This window comes from Bubalus bubalis, chromosome 1 (assembly GCF_019923935.1).
Source record: "Bubalus bubalis isolate 160015118507 breed Murrah chromosome 1, NDDB_SH_1, whole genome shotgun sequence".
Lineage (NCBI taxonomy): Eukaryota > Metazoa > Chordata > Mammalia > Artiodactyla > Bovidae > Bubalus > Bubalus bubalis.
Genome location: NC_059157.1, coordinates 180,527,986 through 180,549,881, shown reverse-complemented (window position 1 = coordinate 180,549,881; position 21,896 = coordinate 180,527,986). Strand labels below are relative to the sequence as shown.

General features: G+C 43.6%; 1 protein-coding gene, 1 long non-coding RNA gene and 1 other non-coding gene across 3 annotated transcripts in view; 2 read left to right on the top strand and 1 right to left on the bottom strand.

Annotated features, from left to right (window-relative positions):
• Positions 1–21,896, top strand: part of LOC102402015 (serotransferrin) — a 39,578-nt gene that overhangs the window by 3,566 nt on the left and 14,116 nt on the right. The window contains exons 3-12 of the mRNA XM_006051414.4: positions 6,176–6,284; positions 7,027–7,203; positions 8,087–8,234; positions 9,001–9,056; positions 9,543–9,721; positions 10,413–10,590; positions 12,367–12,518; positions 14,819–14,909; positions 15,514–15,552; positions 16,895–17,050. Coding sequence (XP_006051476.3) covers positions 6,176–6,284; positions 7,027–7,203; positions 8,087–8,234; positions 9,001–9,056; positions 9,543–9,721; positions 10,413–10,590; positions 12,367–12,518; positions 14,819–14,909; positions 15,514–15,552; positions 16,895–17,050 — 1,285 coding nt within the window. The remainder of the gene's footprint in view (positions 1–6,175; positions 6,285–7,026; positions 7,204–8,086; positions 8,235–9,000; positions 9,057–9,542; positions 9,722–10,412; positions 10,591–12,366; positions 12,519–14,818; positions 14,910–15,513; positions 15,553–16,894; positions 17,051–21,896) is intronic.
• On the top strand, positions 211–282 carry TRNAW-CCA. Its single transcript has one exon. It is a non-coding gene; the product is annotated as a tRNA-Trp (tRNA).
• LOC123334841 lies at positions 16,905–21,892 on the bottom strand. The gene is made up of 2 exons (XR_006552995.2): positions 21,578–21,892; positions 16,905–17,415 (listed from the first exon to the last, which is right to left on the bottom strand). It is a non-coding gene; the product is annotated as an uncharacterized LOC123334841 (long non-coding RNA).

Genomic DNA, 21,896 nt, shown 5'->3' with positions numbered 1-21,896 from the left:
CCAGAGGTTCTCAAAACTTCAGCACTGCCAGTAGCTGACTTCTAGGGCTACTGTGCGGCAGCATGGATTCTACAGGAACTTCATCACTTGGAGCAGTGTAACCCTCTAACCCTGCTTAGAATTATCCATGTGCTTCCCTATCCAGAGCAAACAGAATCCCAAAACTTTCTTGCTTTTTATTTAAAGACTTGTATAGGTATATATTGGGCTTCCCTGGTGGCTCAGAGGTTAAAGCGTCTGCCTCCAATGCGGGAGACCCGGGTTCAATCCCTGGGTTGGGAAGATCCCCTGGAGAAGGAAATGGCAACCCACTCCAGTACTCTTGCCTGGAGAATTCCATGGACGGAGGAGCCTGGTAGGCTACAGTCCGCGGGGTAACAAAGAGTCGGACGCGACTGAGCGACTTCACTTTCACTTTCATAGGTATATGTGGATGATTGCATAGTATTGCTTCTTAAAATATTTTATAAACATGTCATTACTGTGTGTTGTCTTCTCATACTTGCTTTTTCCTCCTCAACGTTATACTAGGATTTCACTCATGTTGTTGAATACAGCTATTGTTCATTCATTTTCAGAGCTCTGCAAAAGCCCATTGTGTTAGTATACCACAATTTATTTTTTCTTTTCTGGTCATTAGGCATTTGGATTGTTTCTAGTTTTTTGTTATTCTAATCCGGGTTTGAGGAATATTTTAATACAAATCTCCTGGTACACAAATATTACTAGTTTCTCTGTAATACATATGTACAAACAGATTTTCTGTGCCATGGGATGTGTGAGTATTTGACTTCAAAAACAATGCCAAATGTATTTGGGTTTTTAAGCAAATGCAATGTGGTTATTCAAATTTCCACTGTCAGCAGCCGTATATGATAGAATAATTCATATAATTCTTGGTGATTTTGATATTTTATCATTATAAATTAATCACTGTCTCTGGAAGTGCTTTTAAACTAAAGTTTATTTCTCTGATATTAACATACTACATTAACTTTCTTTTAACTAGGATTGTCCTTCTATGTCTATGTCATTCCTTTATTTTCAACTTCCTGTATGATTATCCTTCAGGTGTGTCTTATGAAAATGGTATGTTGCTGGGATTTTGTTTATTAATGAAATCTGGTAATCTCATTTATTTTCTGTGGTAAATTTAAACCATTAATAAATTATTGCTTTCATTAATGATAAATTTGTACTTATTTCTGCCATATTACTTTTTATTTCTCATAGTCCTACTTTCCCCCAGATTTCTGATTTTTAAAAATTGAGTTTGCACGTGTGTGTGTTCATTTGGATTGTGTTCCCTTTATTCCACCTTTCCCCCATTGAAAGTAAATTTAAACAATTTGTTTATATTCTTTAATGACTTCCCTTAAATTTTTACTGTATAATTTTAGCTTTACAAAGAATTAACAGTAAAATAATCTTAACCCCCCCCCAACCTCTTTCTGAAACAGAAAGAGAACTCTGGACTATATTGATATTTTACGTCTGTCTTTTCTTAACTAACCCTGGAATGTAGATACTTCATGTACTTCTTGACAGTAAACATACATATTATATAACTAAGTATGTGTGTGTATGCATGTGTAAGTTTGTTCAGTTCAGTTCAGTCGCTCAGTCGTGTCCGACTCTTTCCAACCCCATGGAGTGCAGCACGCAAGGCCTCCCTGTCCATCATCAACTCCCGGAGTTTACCCAAATGCATGTCCATTGAGTTGGTGATGCCATCCAGCCATCTCACCCTTTGTCGTCCCCTTCTCTTCCCGCATTCAATCTTTCCCAGTATCAGGGTCTTTTCCAAGGAGTCAGTTCTTCACATCAGGTGGCCAAAGTATTGGAGTTTCAGCTTCAACATCAGTCCTTCCAATGAATATTCAGGACTGATCTCCTTTAGGATGGACTGGTTGGATTTTCTTGCAGTCCAAGGGACTCTCAAGAGTCTTCTCCAACACCACAGTTCAAAAGCATCAATTCTTTGGTGCTCGGTTTTCTTTATAGTCCAAATCTCACATACATACATGACTACTGGAAAAACCATAGCCTTGACTAGACGGACCCTTGTTGGCAAAGTAATGTCTCTACTTTTTAACATGCTGTCTAGGTTGGTCGTAACTTTCCTTCCAATGAGCAAGTGTCATTTAATTTCATGGCTGCAATCACCATCTGCAGTGATTTGGAAGCCCAAAAATATAAAGTCTGCCACTATTTCCACTGTTGCCCCATCTATCTGCCATGAAGTGATGGGACTGGATGCCATGATCTTCAATGTTGAGCTTTAAACCAACTTTTTCACTCTCCTCTTGCACTTTTATCAAGCGCTCTTTAGTTCTTCTTCACTTTCTGTAATAAGGGTGGTGTCATCTGCATATCTGATATCTGATATTTCTCCCAGCAATCTTGATTCCAGCTTGTGCTTCTTCCAGCCCAGCGTTTCTCATGATGTACTCTGCATATAAGTTAAATAATCAGGGTGACAATGTATAGCTTTGATGTACTCCTTTTCCTATTGGGAACCAGTCTGTTGTTCCATGTCCAACTCTAACTGTTGCTTCCTGACCTGCATACAGGTTTCTCAAGAGGCAGGTCAGGTGGTCTGGTATTCCCTTCTCTTTCAGAATTTTCCACAGTTTGTTGTGATCCACACAGTCAAAGGCTTTGACATAGTCAATAAACCAGAAATAGAAGTTTTTCTGGAACTCTTTTGCTTTTTCGATGATCCAGCAGATGTTGGCAATTTGATCTCTGGTTCCTCTGCCTTTTCTAAATCCAGCTTGAACATTTGAAAGTTCATGGTTCACGTACTGTTGAAGCCTGGCTTGGAAAATTTTGAGCATTAGTTTACTAGCATGTGAGATGAGTGCAATTGTGCAGTAATTTGAACATTCTTTGGCATTGCCTTTCTTTGGGACTGGAGTGAAAGCTGACCTTTTCCAGTCCTGTGGCCACTGCTGAGTTTTCCAAATTTGCTGGCACATTGAGTGCAGCACTTTCACAGCATCATCAGTGTAAGTTTGTGTATGTGCCCAAAAGTTCAGAAAGAGGGAGGAAGACACACAGAGAAATTTGGATTTATCTACATTTTTGCCATTTAATCTATTTACCGTTTCTTTCTCTTTTTTATTTTTTTTTAAGCTTTTGAAAAAATTTTGGCCATGGTGTGTGACTTGTGGGATCTCAGTTCCCCAACCAGGGATTGGGGCTTCCCTGGTGGCTCAGTGGTAAAGAATCTGCCTGCCAATTTAGGAGATGTGAGTTTGATCTCTCAGTGGGGAGGATCCCCTGGAGAAGGAAATGGCAATCCATTCCAGTATTCTTTCCTGGAAAATTCCATGTACAGAGGAGCCTGGCAGGCTGTAGTTCATGGGGTCGAAAAGAGTCGAACATGATTCAGCAATGAAAACAACAATAAAACCAGGGATGGAGCTCAGGCCATGGCCGTGAAAGGGCCACATCCTAACCACTAGACCACCAGGGGACGAGCTACTATTCCCTCTTATATTTCCAACCATCCTTCTGGGATGTTTGCTTTTGAAATGTGTTCTTTTGGGGATACTTTAGAGTCAATTTCTTGGTATTAAACTCTCTCCATTGCTTGCTTGTTTTCTCTGCAAATGCTGGTCTCCCCTTTATTCTTGAATGGTAATTTTGCTGAGTGTATAATTCTAGTTTGATGCTTTTACACTATTTAAAAATATTTCCACTGTTTCCTGACTTCCACTGTAGTCACTGAGAAGTCTGGTATCATCCTGTTTCTCCTTTAGGCATCTCACTGGATAACTTCTCGTGTCCTTGGTTGATGATGTTCCCTAGATTCACCATGAGGTTTCCAGTTGTGGGAATCTTGGTAGAGTATGTTGGATCTGTGGAATCATGCTTTTCAGGAGGTCTGGAAAAAGTACTGTCTTTCTTCTGTTTCTTTCTTTTTTTAATTCTAAGATTCCAAGAAGACACATGTCAGGCTTTCTTTTATCTGGCTTCCATATCTTTTAATCCCTCTTTCATAGCTTCTGTCTCTGCACCTCTTTTTGGCACAGATGGGCACCAAATTCATCCAGGATGAATTATTCAGATATAACTTTCAGTTCTCTAATTCTCAATTTTAATCTGTCTTATCAAACTTGTTGCCTATTCATTCACTTTTCAAACTTCAATGATTACACTTTTTGCTTCTAGAAGTTCGAGTTAATTTTTCTTTTTATTCCTGATAATCTCCTTTTCTATACTTAGCTCTGTGATTATGACCTTCACTTTGTGCATAAAGTCCATATATAGCTCTTCTCCATTGTTTCTGGCCATTTCAAACTCCACAGTCTTTGAGGGCCTAAGTCTGCTGCCCCTGTTGATGCCCATGCATCATGGCTTCCCTTCTTTTGCATTTGGTTATCTGCACTTGGAAAGTCATGCTTGATTTTAATCCTCCACCTTCCTGGGGGTTCAGGTTCCCTTCAGAATCCCTGTGGCCCTCGTGGAGTTAGGGCCACATGAGTTAGACCTTGACTTCTTAATTTCTGAGCCCCTGGGGCCCCAGTGATTCCTGCCCAAGATACTGGTGTCTGGGCCAAGAAAGCCCCAACCTTACTGCTTTAAGAAAAGCTCTGTTTTTTACTCATTTATTTTTATTCTGTGGTGGATGGGGTGGGTGAGGAAAGCCTCTGGAGGTTTCACCTACCTTTGGGATACCAAGAAAGCCATAAAGATTGCTTCATATAAGGAGTCTAGTTGGGGAATAAAAGAGTCCTTCACTAACATGCATGTTGCCATACATGCATGTTCAGTTGCCATACGTGGCACTGAAATGTACACTTAAAAATGGTCAAATGATAAACCTTATGGTACATTATTTTATTACAATAAAACAACCAAAACAACGCCAACCATTGAAAGAAAAGTTTCAGCTAAACAAATATATATTTTGGCTTACATTATTATTATATTTCATTTATAAATACTATTTTCTTGTTATTTACCTATAACATGATGCAGATTATGGAATTATAGTTTCTCCTTTGTAATTTAATTCATAAGAACTATATTTATGGAGTACTAGCAAGGGATTCAGGAAAAGTCATTTTGATTAAAGATGTTTGAAGCAAGGAAAAAAGGCAATAAAAATGTTATGAAGTGTCTATATAAAGATGATGCATCTCACTTCGAGAGAAAATAAATTCTAGACCTAGTGGGAAGATATCTATAATACTTCAAGTGAAATATTGGTTTAAAGAAGAGAATTAGTAAAAGCAAAAACTAAAACCAAAACAAAGCAAAACAAAACCCAGAAAGCAACAGTGTAATGGAAGAAATAAACCCACACTGCGTGGATTCAAATCCCAGCTATATGACTTACTAGTTATGTGGTCTGGGGAGGTGATTTAAACTTTCTCTGCCTCTATTTTTTAATGTGTAAGATGGAGCTGAGTTGGACAATGATGTCTGAGTAGTTGATTAAATGAACAATCAGCCATAATGGAACTAAACATTCATTAATGCTCATAATGAGCATTAAACAAGTCAGTTTAGAGTATAAGCATGAAGTTAAAGCCAGAGAAAGCTCCAGTCCCTGAACAAAAGACTCCTGTGGTTATATGGACCCAGGACAGGAAGGAAAAGTTCTAAATTTCAGTGGAGAAGGATGTCTTCAAGTCTCCTCCTCCCCACTGAGAGTTCTCCACAGAGACATCTGAGGGTGATCTCAGCAGAAGGCCCAAGATAAAGAGGTTGGACCTGAACTTGAAATATAAATATGTGTCAAAGCATGGCTAGGCAGAGAGACTGCAGTCCCTGACTGCAGCTCCTTCAGAGCCTGTAGTGAATGGACTGCACCCAGTCTGGTGTTGGAGCTTTCCCCCAAGAGGCCTGCTGGCAAAGCCTCTGTAAGTTAGGTCAATTTTGAAAATCACAATAGTTTTCTGGGCCAGTAGCTAGACTCCTCACCAGAAAAAAGAGAAAAATGATTCATTCCATTTTTGCAGGAATAAGGAAAATTGTGGCCAAAACCCCTCACCAGGGAAGCCAAGGTAACTGAAGCCCGTGGTGTTACGCAAGTTCTGGGCAAGCTGAGGGTTCGTCTGGCCTCAGGTCTGAGAAGCACTACCAGCCACTTCCAAACACCCAAGTATAGGCCTTTCTTGGAGGTAAGGGCTTCACTGAACTCTGGTTTGTTCTCTTTCAGAATAACGAAGCAGACGCTGTGACGTTGGATGGAGGTTTGGTGTATGAGGCAGGCCTGAAGCCCAACAACCTGAAGCCTGTGGTGGCAGAGTTCCATGGGACAAAAGACAGTAAGCTCTCCCTCGGACCCAGGAAGTAATTTGTAGCCCTTGTTCCCTCCTGGTAGATACTGGGTCTTGTCTCATTCAGGCAGGTAATGGAGATTAGCTACTTATGGGCTTTCCCCACTGGGGAGTGAGTGGGGAATGAGGGGCCCTGTCAACCACCATAGATACAACTCAAGATCTCTGGGAGCTTTGGGCTGGTTGAGGACTAGTGCTCATGACATTGACCTCCTAGGCAGGCTGTGTGCAATGAACTGAACCATTGGGGTTTAGAATAAAGAGGAGTTCTTCAAGAACCACATGCAGGGGAGAGACCACACAGGAGCATGTACCTGGAGCCCCCACAGCCTTGGATCTCATCTGAGAGCAACTCAACTGTTCCTGGGTCTGTGTAAGGAACAAAAATACTTAGAGAAAGTTAGGAATGTGGCCTCCATTGCCACAGTTCCAGTTTCCAGGGTACAGGCAGACACTCCCTGCAAGGCCAGGGTAGGCAAGAGCACTGGGGCACGCGTGCACATAGCTTCCTTGCTCCTGGGTGTGCCTGGAGGATTATTACAAACGTCTCTTCTGTGGTCCGTCCTTTCCCCTGTAAGCCTAGCAAGGCTTTTCTGGTCCTCTTTAGGACCCAATCCATCATAAATGTTACCTCTGGGTACCCCTTCCCTGCTCAGGAGCCCAGTAGTAATGAACAATGCTTCTCTGGTGGGCAGTTTGAGAGTCATTCATCCACACTGTCCCTTTGCAGACCCGCAAACTCACTATTATGCTGTGGCGGTGGTGAAGAAGGACACTGACTTCAAGCTGAATGAGCTCAAAGGCAAGAAGTCCTGCCACACAGGCCTCGGCAGGTCTGCTGGGTGGAACATCCCCATGGGCAGACTTTATAAGGAATTGCCTGATCCACAGGAATCCATTCAGAGAGGTAAGTGGGCAGGAGGGTGAGCACCCTCAGCAGGAATCTCTTCTTCAGATGCCTACACAGGCCACACCGGCATCACTCAGACATGGTTAGGTGATGATGTGTGATGGCTCTGGGAGTGGAGGTGGGAGATTAACCTGCTTCAAATGGGCAAATCTGCTGCATTAGCAGTTAATGGGGGCTGTCAAGAGTCCTTTTTACCTCGAAGCTCCTGACATCCCACCAGAGGCTGTCCTGTGGAACTGGGGGAAGGGAACAGAGGGCTTCATTCAGGGTCAAGGCTCCTGGGCCCTTTTGTCCACTTCCCTGGGGTGCTTTCATGTCATGGCTGATGATTTCCCCATTCTGCTGGAGCTTTCCTAATGGCCATCTGCTGGCTATGAACTTTGCCTACACCTCTCTGAGTGGGTCCTCCATCTGGTCTTGGAGGTCAAGTCCAACGGGACACATAGGCCTATGCCAGTCTGGTTCTTGGGGAGGAGGTAGGAGGGAAGGGGTTAAATGTGTCCCGTTTTGAAAACCTTTAGTCTTGAAGAGAGGCTTCTCAGGTGGCCCTAGTGGTAAAGAACCTGCCTGCTAATGTAGGCGACTCAAGAGACATGGGTTGAATCCCTGTGTCAGGAAGATCCCCTGGAGGAGGACATGGCAACCCATCCCACTACTCTTGACTGGGAAATCCCATGAAGAGAGGAGCCTGGTGGGTTACAGTCCATGGGATTGTAAAGAGTTGGATATGACTGAGTGCAAACACACATTCATAAAAGCAAGCTGTAACTGTGGGGGTGCTGGTTTTGTTTGGGTCTCTCTTGTGAGCCTGGACTGGGAGCTGTAGTTGCCTCTGGCCAGGCTGGCTCATGCCCTGTATTTCTGTCTCTGTGTTGAGCAGCTGCGGCCAACTTCTTCTCTGCCAGCTGTGTCCCCTGCGCGGATCAATCATCATTTCCCAAACTGTGTCAACTGTGTGCGGGGAAAGGGACAGACAAGTGTGCCTGCTCCAACCACGAACCATACTTCGGCTACTCAGGGGCCTTTAAGTGAGTGAGACTGGCTGCTTCTCCATTCTGGCTCCTAAGTGTCCAGTGTCTTCAGGTTGGGGGGCTTCCCTGACCCACAGCAGAGCCCAGCCTGCAAAGGGGCATCCAGGGTACCTAATACCCTCCCAGGAACTCAGTGACACAGCTGGGATTCTCCAGGCCAGGCCAGTGCATACTCTCTTCATGAGACGTTGACAAGTCCCCTCCTGGGACCCTTTCTGTCTCCCCAGAGTTTTCTCACTGGACTATGCAGAACCAGAAGTGACTGCCCTGGCGCCCAGGGTGCTCTGTGGTGACGGCCCTCTGCTCTCCATGGCATCTGTGTCACCTGCTCAATGGCCTGGCCTCTCTCCTGCCTCCTCTCTTTGTTCCTGCACAGGCAGCTCATGTGGCTGATTTCTTGCTCCCTCTCCTTGCTTGGTTATATCCTAAAGTTTTAGAGCCAGCAAAGGGTCCCTCAAGAGACAGTATGCCTTTATCCTTCACCAGAAGTTTGAAAGCACTTTTCACTATTGAAATATCTTCAATACCTTTTTGATGCTTTGGGGCACATGGTGATAGCCCTCCAGCTCCTGTGAGCTCACCCCACATCTCCTGATGCCCTGGGGATCAGCCCCTCCATGGTGCTTCCTCAGCTGTGGGTCTCCACGGAGGCTTCCCCCAGGCACTATCCTTGTCCCAAGGCTGGATGGTGTGGTCAGACACTGGAGCCTGAGGAGAAGGGCCTGCACTGCAAGAACCTCCCTAATGTGTCTCCTCTCCACAGGTGTCTGATGGACGGAGCTGGGGATGTGGCCTTTGTCAAGCACTCAACAGTATTCGGTAGGTGATAGGAGAAGAATCGTAGACCCTTCAAGCAGAGGGCCTTCCTTTTCTTTATCTTCATGCTCAGGTGTCAGATGTGAGCATAATGCATTCCTCCTTTCCCACTGCTGGGATGTTCACCTGTGAGGAGGTGTGTGCCCACAGGGTCCCCACCTGGACTCCTGGGCCTCATCCTATCATTCAGCTTACTGAATACCAGGCCAGTGTTGCAATAGCAAAGGATCAGGAGCAGGTCTGGCTGACCTTGTCCTGTAGTCGGCCTGCGGAGATGAAATTTCTTATGGGATGTGGGCCATCACCCCTGCACGGGGCATCAGAAGCTTCTTGACCTATAACTGGCTATGGGATCTTGAGCAAGTCAGTTTCCTTCTGGCCTTCACTGTTCGCTCTTGGCTTCTCCGCTCACACAGTTCTTGATTCAGTGAGGTTGCAAGGGAGAGGAGGGGGCACCTGCCATCGACTCATGTGGGCTTCCCTCCCCAGACAACCTGCCTAACCCAGAAGACAGGAAAAACTATGAGCTGCTCTGTGGGGACAACACCCGGAAGTCTGTAGATGATTACCATGAGTGCTACTTGGCAAAGGTTCCTTCCCATGCGGTTGTGGCTCGAACTGTGGGCAGCAAGGAGGATGTGATCTGGGAACTTCTCAATCACGCCCAGGTATCAAATCCCCTATCCTCTCTCCTGCTTAGCAGTCCCTGCTTGGATTTGGGCATTTCCTTCACTCCCTCTCAGCCACCGTGGAAGTCATTCTGTGTTCAGGACATAGCAGGGACCATGCCACACACCATCCACTTGCATGAAGACACCCACCCAGTAAAGCCCTCTTGGAGTTGCACGTAGCCTAGTCCTGCATCGTCTTCTGCCAGACCCTTACATTCTGGGTCAGTGATATGAAGCTGCTCCTTCTTGCTCTCTTTCATTTCTCTCCCATTGGAAAGGAAATGGTCTCTTTTCCAAGGTCCCTTAGCCTGACAGAAAGGGAGTTGCATGCACAGCTAGCCTTCCTTTCCCAGAGTAGCAGAATGCCAGAACCGAGCCAGTTTCTCTTGTCCAACCCTCCCATCTGTCCATCAAGGCAACCACACAGCCTCTGAAGTTGAGTTTCTTACACCCAGTGAGCTACCATCCAACCAGGAAGACAGGCATAGAAAAAGTTCAGGGTATCAAGTATTTGTTCTATGGCCCAAAAGGGCTGTGAATGGAGAAGGTGCTGGGTGGGAAAGAGCAGGTCTGACTGCCCTCTCTCCTGGAATCTTGAAAATTTCATAGTTTTAATCTTTCTTTGGGCCCATTTTGCAGCATCTCTTGTTGCTATAGCCATTCAGACCTGTGTTTTTACTACAAACAGGAACATTTTGGCAAAGATAAACCAGACAATTTCCAGCTCTTCCAATCCCCTCATGGGAAGGACCTGCTGTTTAAGGACTCTGCTGATGGGTTTTTAAAGATTCCTTCTAAGATGGATTTTGAGCTGTACTTGGGATATGAATATGTCACTGCTCTTCAGAATCTAAGAGAAAGTAAACGTAAGTATTTGGAAAGGATCATGTGGTTCTAGGAGTCTAATAACCTGGTGAGGGTGGGGACTGGTGAGTAGAGTCTTTCCAGGTACTGAACACCGGTCCCAACAATCCTTCATCTGCCCTGCCTGTCCAGCCCTGGGCTGGACAGGCAGTGTTAGACGGATGCCCTGGGCTGAACAGGCAGTGTTAGACGGATGCCCATTTAGCATCCGTCTAACACTGGGCTGGACAGGCAGGGCAGATGAAGGATTGTTGGGACCGGTGTTCAGTACCTGGAAAGACTCTACTCTCCAGTCCCCACCCTCACCAGATGGGCCTGAACATCACCAAAGGACATTAAAGGAAATTCACACTTAAAATTATTCGTATTGGAAACCCTGTGGAGGCCAAGTAGTTAAGACTCTGTGCTTTCACTACAGAGAGCCCAAGTTCGATCCCTGGTTTGGGAACTAAGATCCCACAAGCCACAAGGCAGGCCCCCCACCCAAAAAGAAGAAAATTTGCATTGATGCCAGAATTGCTTCCCTTGTATAAGCCAGGGCTCCCCTACCCACTTGGTGAAGCCAATTAGCCTGGTACAAAGTAAGTCAAATAGAATGAAACTGCTACAAATAAGCACATCTGCAGCCAGTGCTGTGGTCACCATGTGCCATGGTGAAGCTGGAGCTTTAGACAGGTCAGTCCTCCTCCTGAATTCCTTGGGTCATTAGAGATGTGTTTGAACACTCGTTTATTCAACAGACATGTATTGATCATCTACTATTAATAGCTACAAACTGTGGAGAAGGCAATGGCACCCCACTCCAGTACTCTTGCCTGGAAAATCCCATGGATGGAGGAGTCTGGTAGGCTGCGGTCCATGGGGTTGCTTAGAGTCAGACACGACTAAGTGACTTCACTTTCACTTTTCGCTTTCATGCATTAGAGAAGGAAATGGCAACCCACTCGAGTGTTGTTGCCTAGAGAATCCCAGGGAGGGGGGAGCCTGGTGGGCTGACGTCTATGGGGTCGCACAGAGTCGGACACAACTGAAGTGACTTAGCAGTAGCAGTGTGACATGCTGGGCATATAATGGTGAGGCAAAGATGTATTAGATTCTGTTGTCATAGAACTTTCAGACCAGTGAGAAAGAGAAATGTTGAAGGAAGAGTCACTCCACTGAATGATCAATTGAAATGAGAGATTTCCTCAGCAGAAAGAAAACAAAAATCCAGAACAAAATATCATGGCTCTACAAGAGTGCAAAAACAAAGACAAACAGATCCAAGAATTGAGGTAAAGCTTCCCTGAGGAAATGCCTCTTGAGCCAGTCTGAAAGCTGGGTAGGTGTTTGTTTATTCAGCAAACATTTATCGCACTGACCATGAACCTGGCATTAAGGGTGCCATGGAGAACAAGACAGGCATGGCCCTCGCCCTGGCCAAGCTTATGTTCTCCTGCAGGGAACAGACAGTAAGCAATGAATAAATATACAACATCTGCTTGGATGGTTAAGTGCTATTTCTAAATGAGGGGAAAATAACCCCAGCCTGAAGTGATAGAGTGCCTTGAAGTTGGGAGGAGAGTGGACTTTTCAGAAGAAGTAATTTTAAGTTAAATATAAATGATAAGAAGCCAGCCAAGGGACTGTTACTGCCTTTAGTTTCTAAGAGATTAATTCCTTGAATGGAATGTTTGTGTATTGCTAAAAAACCCCAGAGTCTTCCTGAAGACAGCAGCAAAATCAGCAAGCCACATCTGGGCCTCTTCTCATCGCTGGTTTTCTTGCTTATGTCCTAGCCCCAGACTCCTCAAAGGATGCGTGCATGGTGAAGTGGTGTGCAATTGGTCACCAGGAGAGGACAAAGTGTGATCAGTGGAGTGGGTTCAGTGACGGGGCAATAGAGTGTGAAACAGCAGAGAACACTGAAGAGTGCATCGCCAAGATCATGGTACGTCCCTCCTGCGTCCACGGGGCAGCGTGCCTGCCACTGCTGCCCACCTGTCCCCAAGGCTGAGCGAGCGTTCCTGGGAATTATATGAAAAGCAGGTTCCCAGGAACCGCACCCTCACTGTGGGATCCCAGCCCCACAGGATCCTCAGGACCTTTGAGCTTGTGAATCTGAAGGACTCCTAAGGGCTTGTTTCTTCCTAGTGTCAGAACTCTGTGGAGGGCGATCTGAGCTGTGTCTACTTAGGGAGGCCAGACCTCAGTGTGAGTGTGCCTGAGACCCATGGTGTGCCATGGCAAGTGTGACAAGGTCATGTTACTGTGCAAGCATGTAGAAGTTTAGCTTTGTTGCTCACAAGGCCATTCCACATTTGCTTTTAGAAGTGCTGAAAAACTGAAGGATATAAATAAGAAAATACATAAAAAGTAACCGTAACCTTATAAATCAGAAAAAATCCTGTTAACTGGGCTCATATCATGCATGAAATTTATTACCCTTTTCTCACCTAAGGTTATCTAGGGAGCTTTTTTCTTGTTTTCACAGAATGACTTGCTCCCATGTTCCCAAAGAAAAAATCATTTTTTGAAAACATGACTTTTTAAAATGTATTTTATTTTTTAAAGAATATACACTATCCTGTTTACAGTGGTTTGTCTGGGGACCAAGTTTATGAGGAACTATCTCTTTCATTTCTTTTTTTCTCTTTTTTTTAATTCAAATTTTATTTTTCTTTTCTATTACGATTTATTATAGGATACTGAATACAGTTTTCTGTGCTATACAACGGGACTTGCCGCTTCTCTAGTCTATATATTAATACAATAGTTTGCATCTGCTAATCCCAAACTCCCCATCCATCCCTCCTCCAGCCCCTCCCCCTTGGCAACCACAGTCTGTCCTCTACGTCTGTGAGTCTGTCTCTGTCTTGTAGATAAATTCATTTGTGTCATATTTTAGATTCCACATATAAGTGATATCATATGGTATTTGTCTTTCTCTGAGTGACTTCATGTAGTATGATAATGTCTCGATCCATCCGTGTTGCTGCAAATGGCATTATTTTATTCTTTTTATGGCTGAGTAGTATTCCATTGTATATATGCACCACATCTTCTTCATCCATTCATCTTTTGATGGACATTTAGGTTGCTTCCATGAAAACATGATGTTCTAATGTTGATAATTATTCCAGAGTGTGGGTGTGCTGTAATTATTGAGCCATTTCCTTGCTATTGAGCATTAAGTCTGGTCCTGTCTCATTGCTATTATGAATCATACATGCATGATTTTGCCTACTTACACATTTTGCCCAAATAGTTTCCCACATATCTGATTGTTCCTTTAGGGTATATTCCTTAAAAGTATATTTCTAGGCCTAATGGGAAGCTTGGCAGTCTTATTGAATTAAGCATCTCTGAAAGTTGGGGCTTATTAGCTCTATTCAGTTCAGTTCAGTTCAGTCGCTCAGTTGTGTCCAATTCTTTGAGACCCCATGGACTGCAGCACGCCAGGTGGAATTCCTAGTCTATCACCAACCCTTGGAGCTTGCTCAAACTCATGTCCATCAAGTCCAACCATCTCATCCTCTGTTGTCCTCTTCTCCTCTTGCCTTCAATCTTTCCCAGCATCAGGGTCTTTTCAAATGAGACAGTTCTTCACCTCAGATGGCCAAAGGATTGGAGTTTCAGCTTCAGCCTCAGTTCTTCTAATGAATATTCAGAACTGATTTCCTTTAGGATGGACTGGTTGGATCTCCTTGCAGTCCAAGGGACTCTCAAGAGTCTTTTCCAATACTGCAGTTCAGTTTATTTGACTCCTTTGAGCTTATTTTACTCATTCATTAAAGACCTTTTATTGACCAAGCACTGAAATAGCACTCAGCTAATGAGGTCAAAATTCAGGGCAAGGCACTCCACGCCACAGACACAGCCCTATGTCTCTGACTCCATTTGTTTGTCTTACAAATGAGAATTCTTGATGTCAGAAAGGTATTGTGAGTGTATCTGGAACAGCGTGTCCTATGAGAGGCCAAGGGGACTGAATGTGGGTCTTTGCTCCTGAAGAAACAAAGCAAATCATCCAGAGTTGATCATCAGTTCATCATGGTTTGGGTGAAAATGGGAGCACCTTTTATTTTCCATGTCAGGTCTGCCTGACTGACCCTTTGGGGGTCCATTACCAGCACCTTCTGTCTCTTCACAACCTGTGCCGGCAAGGTTGCTTCAAGGAAACCACCAGACGGGCACGTGGGACTGGAGAGGGTCTCTTTTTACCTGCTGTGATGTGTTGTGTCTTTGCAGAAAGGAGAAGCTGATGCCATGAGCTTGGACGGAGGCTACCTCTACATAGCAGGCAAATGTGGCCTGGTGCCTGTCCTGGCAGAGAACTACAGTAAGTGGGAGGGGCAGTGGTTCATTTCCTCTGGTAAAGAAAACAACCTGAGACAGGAGACAAAATCACAGCCCGATTCAGCCACAGGGAGCATAAAGCTCTTGCTTATTGAGCACCTCCTACTTGCTAAGCTCTGGGCTCCCTCATCTCCAGTCCCTTCCGTTATCTTGAAGGATGAGAATCTTCTACCGTACCTTCTACTGTACTCCAACAAGGGAGTTGGAGACTGCACTGGGATTCTAACTGAAAGTGACCCCTCTGCAGAGGACAGCTAGGTTCTCAGCTGGGATTCCTGGCAGATCTTCTTGCTTCCAAAGTCCGCACTTCTTCTGTTGCCCTGGTGCAGGGATTCAAGTACAGTTAGCAGAGTTACACTATGGTCACAGGATAGATAAGAGTGGGAAAGTTGAAATTTAAAATTTTGGGCTAAATTCCAGAGGCCAGGGAGCTAAAGTGAGTTTGCATAATCCAGAGAGCCTGGACCTTTTGGGAATTGGTAATATGTGGATAGTTTTCCTGGCTCTTATAATTCTGAGCTGCATATGAGGAAGACAATTTTCACTCTATACATAAGTGTTTAATGACTTTGTTTTTTCCTCTGCAGAAGGTGAGGGTGAAAGTTGTAAGACCACACCAGAAAAAGGTGAGTTGGTATCAGTAACTTCATGAGTTTAATTCCCATTGCTTTTGGGAAGGCATAGGCAAGTTTAAATTCAAATCAAAAGTAGATAAGAGACCAATTTTCAGAATCAAAAGAACCACAGGAGGAGAATAGTTGGCAAGATAATTACACTTGCCACACCCATGGGAATTGTCTTTTAATCCTGTAAGATGTGACTTGTCCTCTTCTAAGGATGCATACAGGAACAACAGCTTAGAGAGATTACAAGTTGTCTAGACTCTGACATCCAACAAGAAAAAACAGACCCTCCCACTACTGCTTTGCATTGCATGAGGCCTGCAAAGTTATAAACAAGAGTTAGCACCAGCCCAGAAACCTTGCTGACATGTGTCTGGTAGGCCTGAGGGGAGAGGCTCACAAAGGAAGGTATCTAGAGACATGAAATTGCCCAGCCTCCCAGCCAGGGCTAAGCCTAGAAACCCAGGCCAACCTGGCTCTCACCCAGGACTCTGGCTTGGGATGGATCTGGCAAGATGTGGCAAGAGCAAGACAGGAAATCTTACCAAAGATTTGGGCTCTGAGTCCCATGCTCAAGTCCCTGCAGGCCATTTCCAGCCATTAGTGTACAAATCTGTTCTCATCACTTTTTCCAGTTACAGCATCCCAGCCTCTCCCCATCATACTAGGAAGCAAGCTCTTTAGCCAAAAATAGAACCCTTCTTAGTCCATGAGCAAAAAGATTTGTATCTTTTCTGTTGGAAACAATTTCCTGAATTAATTAAATTGGAGAACTGAAATCATGAGTTTATATTCTATTCCCAGTTTTAAAGATCAGCATGTATTTACTGCCAATGATCGCAGCTAACTTGATTATGATAGTTTCACTTTGCATATTTATTTTGGTGCAAACCTTTATTCTCCTTATCGTAAAACATCTGACCAGAATAATAAACCTACAGTTTATTGCACATTACTACTATTTTCTAATAAAATTGTTAATTTTTAGAATGTTGGAGTTACATGTATCCTTCAGTATCCATTCCTCTGCTATTCCACAGTGGAGGGTGAGTTGCTGGTTTATGTCAGTAGCTTCAGGCATTTGGGGAAGTGTTGTCCATCATCATCCATTGCTCCAATGATTAAGTATTCTTACTGTTTTGTTTTTTTAAGTTCAGATTAATCTCCACCTCCTAGAATGACTTGTATCTCCCTTCAGTCAGTTATTAGGAAGACCCTTTCAAAGAGAGAAGGAATGATTAGGGATAATTTTATTCCATAGGATGATGGCTGGGTTTGACTGTAGACAGACACTCTGGAGGGTCCAGAGGTGTTAATACTCCCTTTTGGGGTGTCTTTCTTGTAGGGTATCTTGCTGTGGCTGTGGTTAAAAAATCAGATGCTGATATCAACTGGAACAATCTGAAAGGCAAGAAGTCCTGCCACACTGCAGTAGACAGAACCGCTGGCTGGAACATCCCCATGGGTTTGCTCTACAGCAAGATTAATAACTGTAAATTTGGTGAGTGAGTTCTGGGAGTGTGCTGTTGTCAGAGTTGGGTGGAAAGAGGCACACTGGCAAGAGTAGTATGGTACACGAGGCCCTTGTTCTATGATAATACAATTTGGTTTAGTGAACTTCAAGGAAATAAAAGGAACAGCAGGACTGGGAGGTGGATCAGAACGGCTCTTCTCAGTTGCACATAATGGCTTAAGTGAACATATGTTTACTATTCTCTCTCATGAAAAAGACCAGAGACAGGAGTCCATGTTGGTACTGTCGTTAGAAACCCAGGCTTCTCTGTCTTCCTGCTTCCCCATTCTCAGCATGAGGCCTCCATCTTCAAGGTTACCCATGGTTGCCATTACATCCATGATCCAGGCAACCTTAAGGAACAAGGAGCCTTGTTAGGAGGTAAAGGAGCCAATTAGGAGGTCTAACCCAATTACTCCAGCTAACTTCTCATTGCCCCTAACTTAGGTACATAGTCACAATTAGCTGTAAAGGGGGCTGTAAAATGCCATCTTTTATTTAGATTTTTATTCAAAAATTAAAAATAGAACTACCATATGATCCAACAATTTCACTTCTGGGTATTTACTAGAAAAAAACAAAAATACTAGCTCAAAAAGATATATGCACCCATATGCTCACTGCAGCATTATTTACATAACAACACATAATATGGGAAGAACCTGTGTCCATCATGAATGAATGAACAAAGCAACTGTGGTTTATATGTATAGATAGAATATCATTCATCCATAAAAGAGAAAGAAATCTTGCCACTTGCAACAACATGGGTTGACCTTGAGAATACTATGTGAAATAAGTGAAATAAAACAGGCAGAGAAAGACAAATGCCATTTGTTCTCATTTATACGTGGAATCTAAACAAAACAACCTGAGCTCACAGACGCAGAGAGCAGATTGGTGGTTGCCAGAGGCAGGGGTTGGGGATGGGCAAATTGAGTGAAGATAGTCAAAAGGTATGAACTTTGGTTGTAAAATAAGTCATAGGGATATAACGTATATCCTGGTGACTATAGTTAATGCCATATTGTGTATTTGAAAGTTGCTAGGAGAGTAGCTGTTAAAAGTTCTCATCACAAGAAAAAAAATTTTAATGTGATATACCATATTAAAAAATTGAATAATAAAAAATCATATGAGCATCTCAATAGATGCAGAAAAAGCTTTTTATAAAATTCATCATCTATGCATAAATGCAAAAAGGCAAAATGGTTGTCTGAGGAGGCCTTACAAATAACTAAGAAAAGACGAGAAGCAAAAGGCAAAGGAGAAAAGGAAAGATATACCCAACTTAATGCAGAATTCCAAAGAATAGCAAGGAAAGATAAGAAAGCCTTCCTAAGTGAACAATGCAAAGAAATAGAGGAAAACAATAGAATGGGAAAGACTAAAGATCTCTTCAAGAAAATTAAACACACTAAAGGAACATTTTATGCAAAGATGGGCACAATAAAGGACTGAAACAGTATGGACCTAACAGAAGCAGAAGATATTAAGAAGAGGTGGCAAGAATATACAGAAGAACTATACAAAAAAGATCTTCATGACCCAAATAACCACGATGATGTGATCTATCACCAAGAGCCAAACATCTTGGAGTGTGAAGTCAAGTGGGCCTTAGGAAGCATCACTATGAACAAAGTCAGTGGAGGTAAAGGAATTCCATCTGAGCTATTTCAAATCCTAAAAGGTGATGCTGTTAAAGTACTGCACTCAATATGCCAGCAAATATGGAAAGCTCAGCAGTGGCCACAGGACTGGAAAAGGTCAGTTTTCATTCCAATCCCAAAGAAAGGCAATGCCAAAGAATGTTCAAACGGCTGCACAATTGCACTCATTTCACATGCTAACAAGATAATGCTCAAAATTCTCCAAGTGAGGCTTCAACAGTACATGAACCAAAAACTTCCAGATGTTCATGCTGGATTTAGAAAAGGCAGAGGAGCCAGAGATCAAATGGCCATCTGTTGTACCATAGAAAAAGCAAGAGAATCCCAGAAAAACATCTACTTCTGCTTTATTGACTACGCTAAGGCCTTTAACTGTGTGGATCATGACAAACTGTGGAAAATTCTGAAAGAGATGGGAATACCAGACCACCTGACCTGCTTCCTGGAAAACCTGTATGCAGGTCAAGAAGCAACAGTTAGAACTGGACATGAAACAATGGAGTGGTTCCAAATCGGGAAAGGAATATGTCAAGGCTGTATATAGTCACCTTGCTTATCTAAATTATATGCAGAGTACATCATGGGAAATGCCAGGCTGGATGAAGCACAAGCTGGAATCCAGATTGCCGGGAGAAATATCAATAACCTCAGATATGCAGGTGACACCACCCTAATGCCAGAAAGCGAAGAGGAACTAAAGAGCTTCTTGATGAAGGTGAAAGGGGAGAGTGAAAAAGTTGGTGTAAAGCTCAACATTCAAAAAACAAAGATCATGGCATCCAGTCCCATCACTTCATGGCAAACAAACGGGGAAACAATGGAAACAGTGAAAGATTTTATTTTGGGGGGCTGTAAAATCACTGCAGATGGTGACTTCAGCCACAAAATCAAAAGATGCTTGCTCCTTGGAAGAAAAGTTATAACAAACCTAGACAGTGTATTAAAAAGCAGAGACATACTTTGCCAATAAGGGTTTATATAGTCAAAGATATGGTTTTTCCAGTAGTCATGTATGGATATGAGAATTGAACCATAAAGAAGGCTGAACACTGAAGAATTGATGCTTTTGAGCTGTGGTATTGGAAAACACTTTGGAGAGTCCCTTGGACTGCAAGGAGAATCAAAACAGTCAATCCTAAAGGAAATCAGTCCTGAATATTCCTTAGAAGGACCGATGCTGAAGCTGAAGCTGAATCTCCAATACTTCGGGCACCTGATGTGAAGAGTCAATTCATTAAAAAAGACCCTGATGCTGGGAAAGACTGAAGGCAGAAGGAAAAGGAGACGACAGAGGATGGGATGGTTGGATGACATCACTGACTCAATGGACATGAGTTTGAGTAAGCTCCAGAGGAGCTTTAAATTTGGTTTAGGATGGTGAAGGACAGGGAAGCCTGGAGTGCTGATAGTCCACAGGGTTGCAACAATTCGGACACAAATGAGTGACGAAACAACGAACAACAACAACAATCATCTATTTAAGATAAAGACTTTCCAGAAAGTGGGCATGAAGGGAACGTACCTCAACATAATAAAGACCATATATGACAAAACGTACAGCTAAAATCATACTCAACAATGAAAAGCTAAAAGCATTCCCCAAGACAAGGATGTCTACTCTTACCACTTTTATTCAACATAGTTTTGAAAGTCCTAGCCAAAAGGAAAAGAAATGTAACCCAGCAGCAGTATGCTGCTGCTGCTAAGTCGCTTCAGTTGTGTCCGACTCTGTGTGACCCCATGGACTGCAGCCCACCAGGCTCCTCCGTCCATGGGATTTTCCAGGCAAGAGTACTGGAGTGGGGTGCCATTGCCTTCTGACCCTGTATGCTGATAGATATTAACTAGACCTATTGTGGTGATCATTTCACAATATAGTCACAATAGTGAATCATGTTGTACACCTGAAATTAATATAATGTGCTTGGCACACTGCAGTCCAGGGGTTGCAAAGAGTTGGACACGACTGAGCAACTAACACACACACACACGTCAATTATATCTCAATATAAAATTAATGGAGAAAAAAATTAAGAGAAAAAACCCAACTTGATCTTTGTTACAGAGAAACAAGAGGAAATGGCCATTTGGCGGATGGCTACAAGCCGTGCCACAGAGTTTTTTAGGCAATATGGTGTAAGGGATTCTCAGGTCTCTTTAAGATCTTGGCAGCTTCAGCTCTTAGGCCCCTTTGAAGGGGTGGAAATCAGTTTGTTCTCTGTGTCCTCTGAATATCTTCAGGTGTGGCCTTAGTTCTACCTCCTAAAATCTGTGCATAAGTTCACCATGGATATGTTTCCTCATGGTTCTTATTTACTTTAACTTCCTGAGTACTTTCCCCCTGCCATCTCCAAATATGTGTAGCAACTTTAAAAGGAGAGGCCTCTAAAGACAGAGCCAGGCAAGTCCTGTGTGTACTGGAGAGGAGGTTCAGATTCAGAGATGCAATCACACCTTTGCATTAACATGCTCTGTGACATCAGTTTGCCAGGAAGGTGGCTGGGGCGACTTTCAGGAGTTCTGTGCCCCACCAGCAAGGGCACCACATCTGCTCTCCTGAGCCTCCTGGCAGTTATACAGCCATGAGAGAGCAGCTGAGCTGTGAGTGAGATTTCCCCAGAATTTTCTTGAGTTCGGAGTTCTAAGTTCTGTTAAAAGCTCTTCTAATAAATATCAGAGGAAAGAAACACCTGAAAACAAATGGCACAACTCAAGGAGTGAGACCTTCAATTTTACACCTGCTTCAGTCACCTTCCACATAATTTCCATCTCATCTCTCTTTAAGTAATGACACTATTGGGAGGCTGATGGAGTCTCCTCCACCTGAATTGTAATGATTACTTACCATTTTCAGCCTCAGTGAAGTTTTCTTTCAGAGCCTGCTGCTGCTGCTAAGTCGCTTCAGTCGTGTCCGACTCTGTGCGACCCTGTAGATGGCAGCCCACCAGGCTCTGCTGTCCCTGGGATTCTCCAGGCAAGAACACTGGAGTGGGTTGCCATTGCCTTCTCCACTTTCAGAGCCTAAGCCTGGCAAGTCTTGAGTTGATGGCAGGTCACATAATAAGCATGTTCTACCTAACCTGGGCCATACACACCTGTGATGTGTTAGATAAAGTCCACTCATACTGACTCAGGAAGAGCTGACTTTCTCTTGTCCTTCTGCA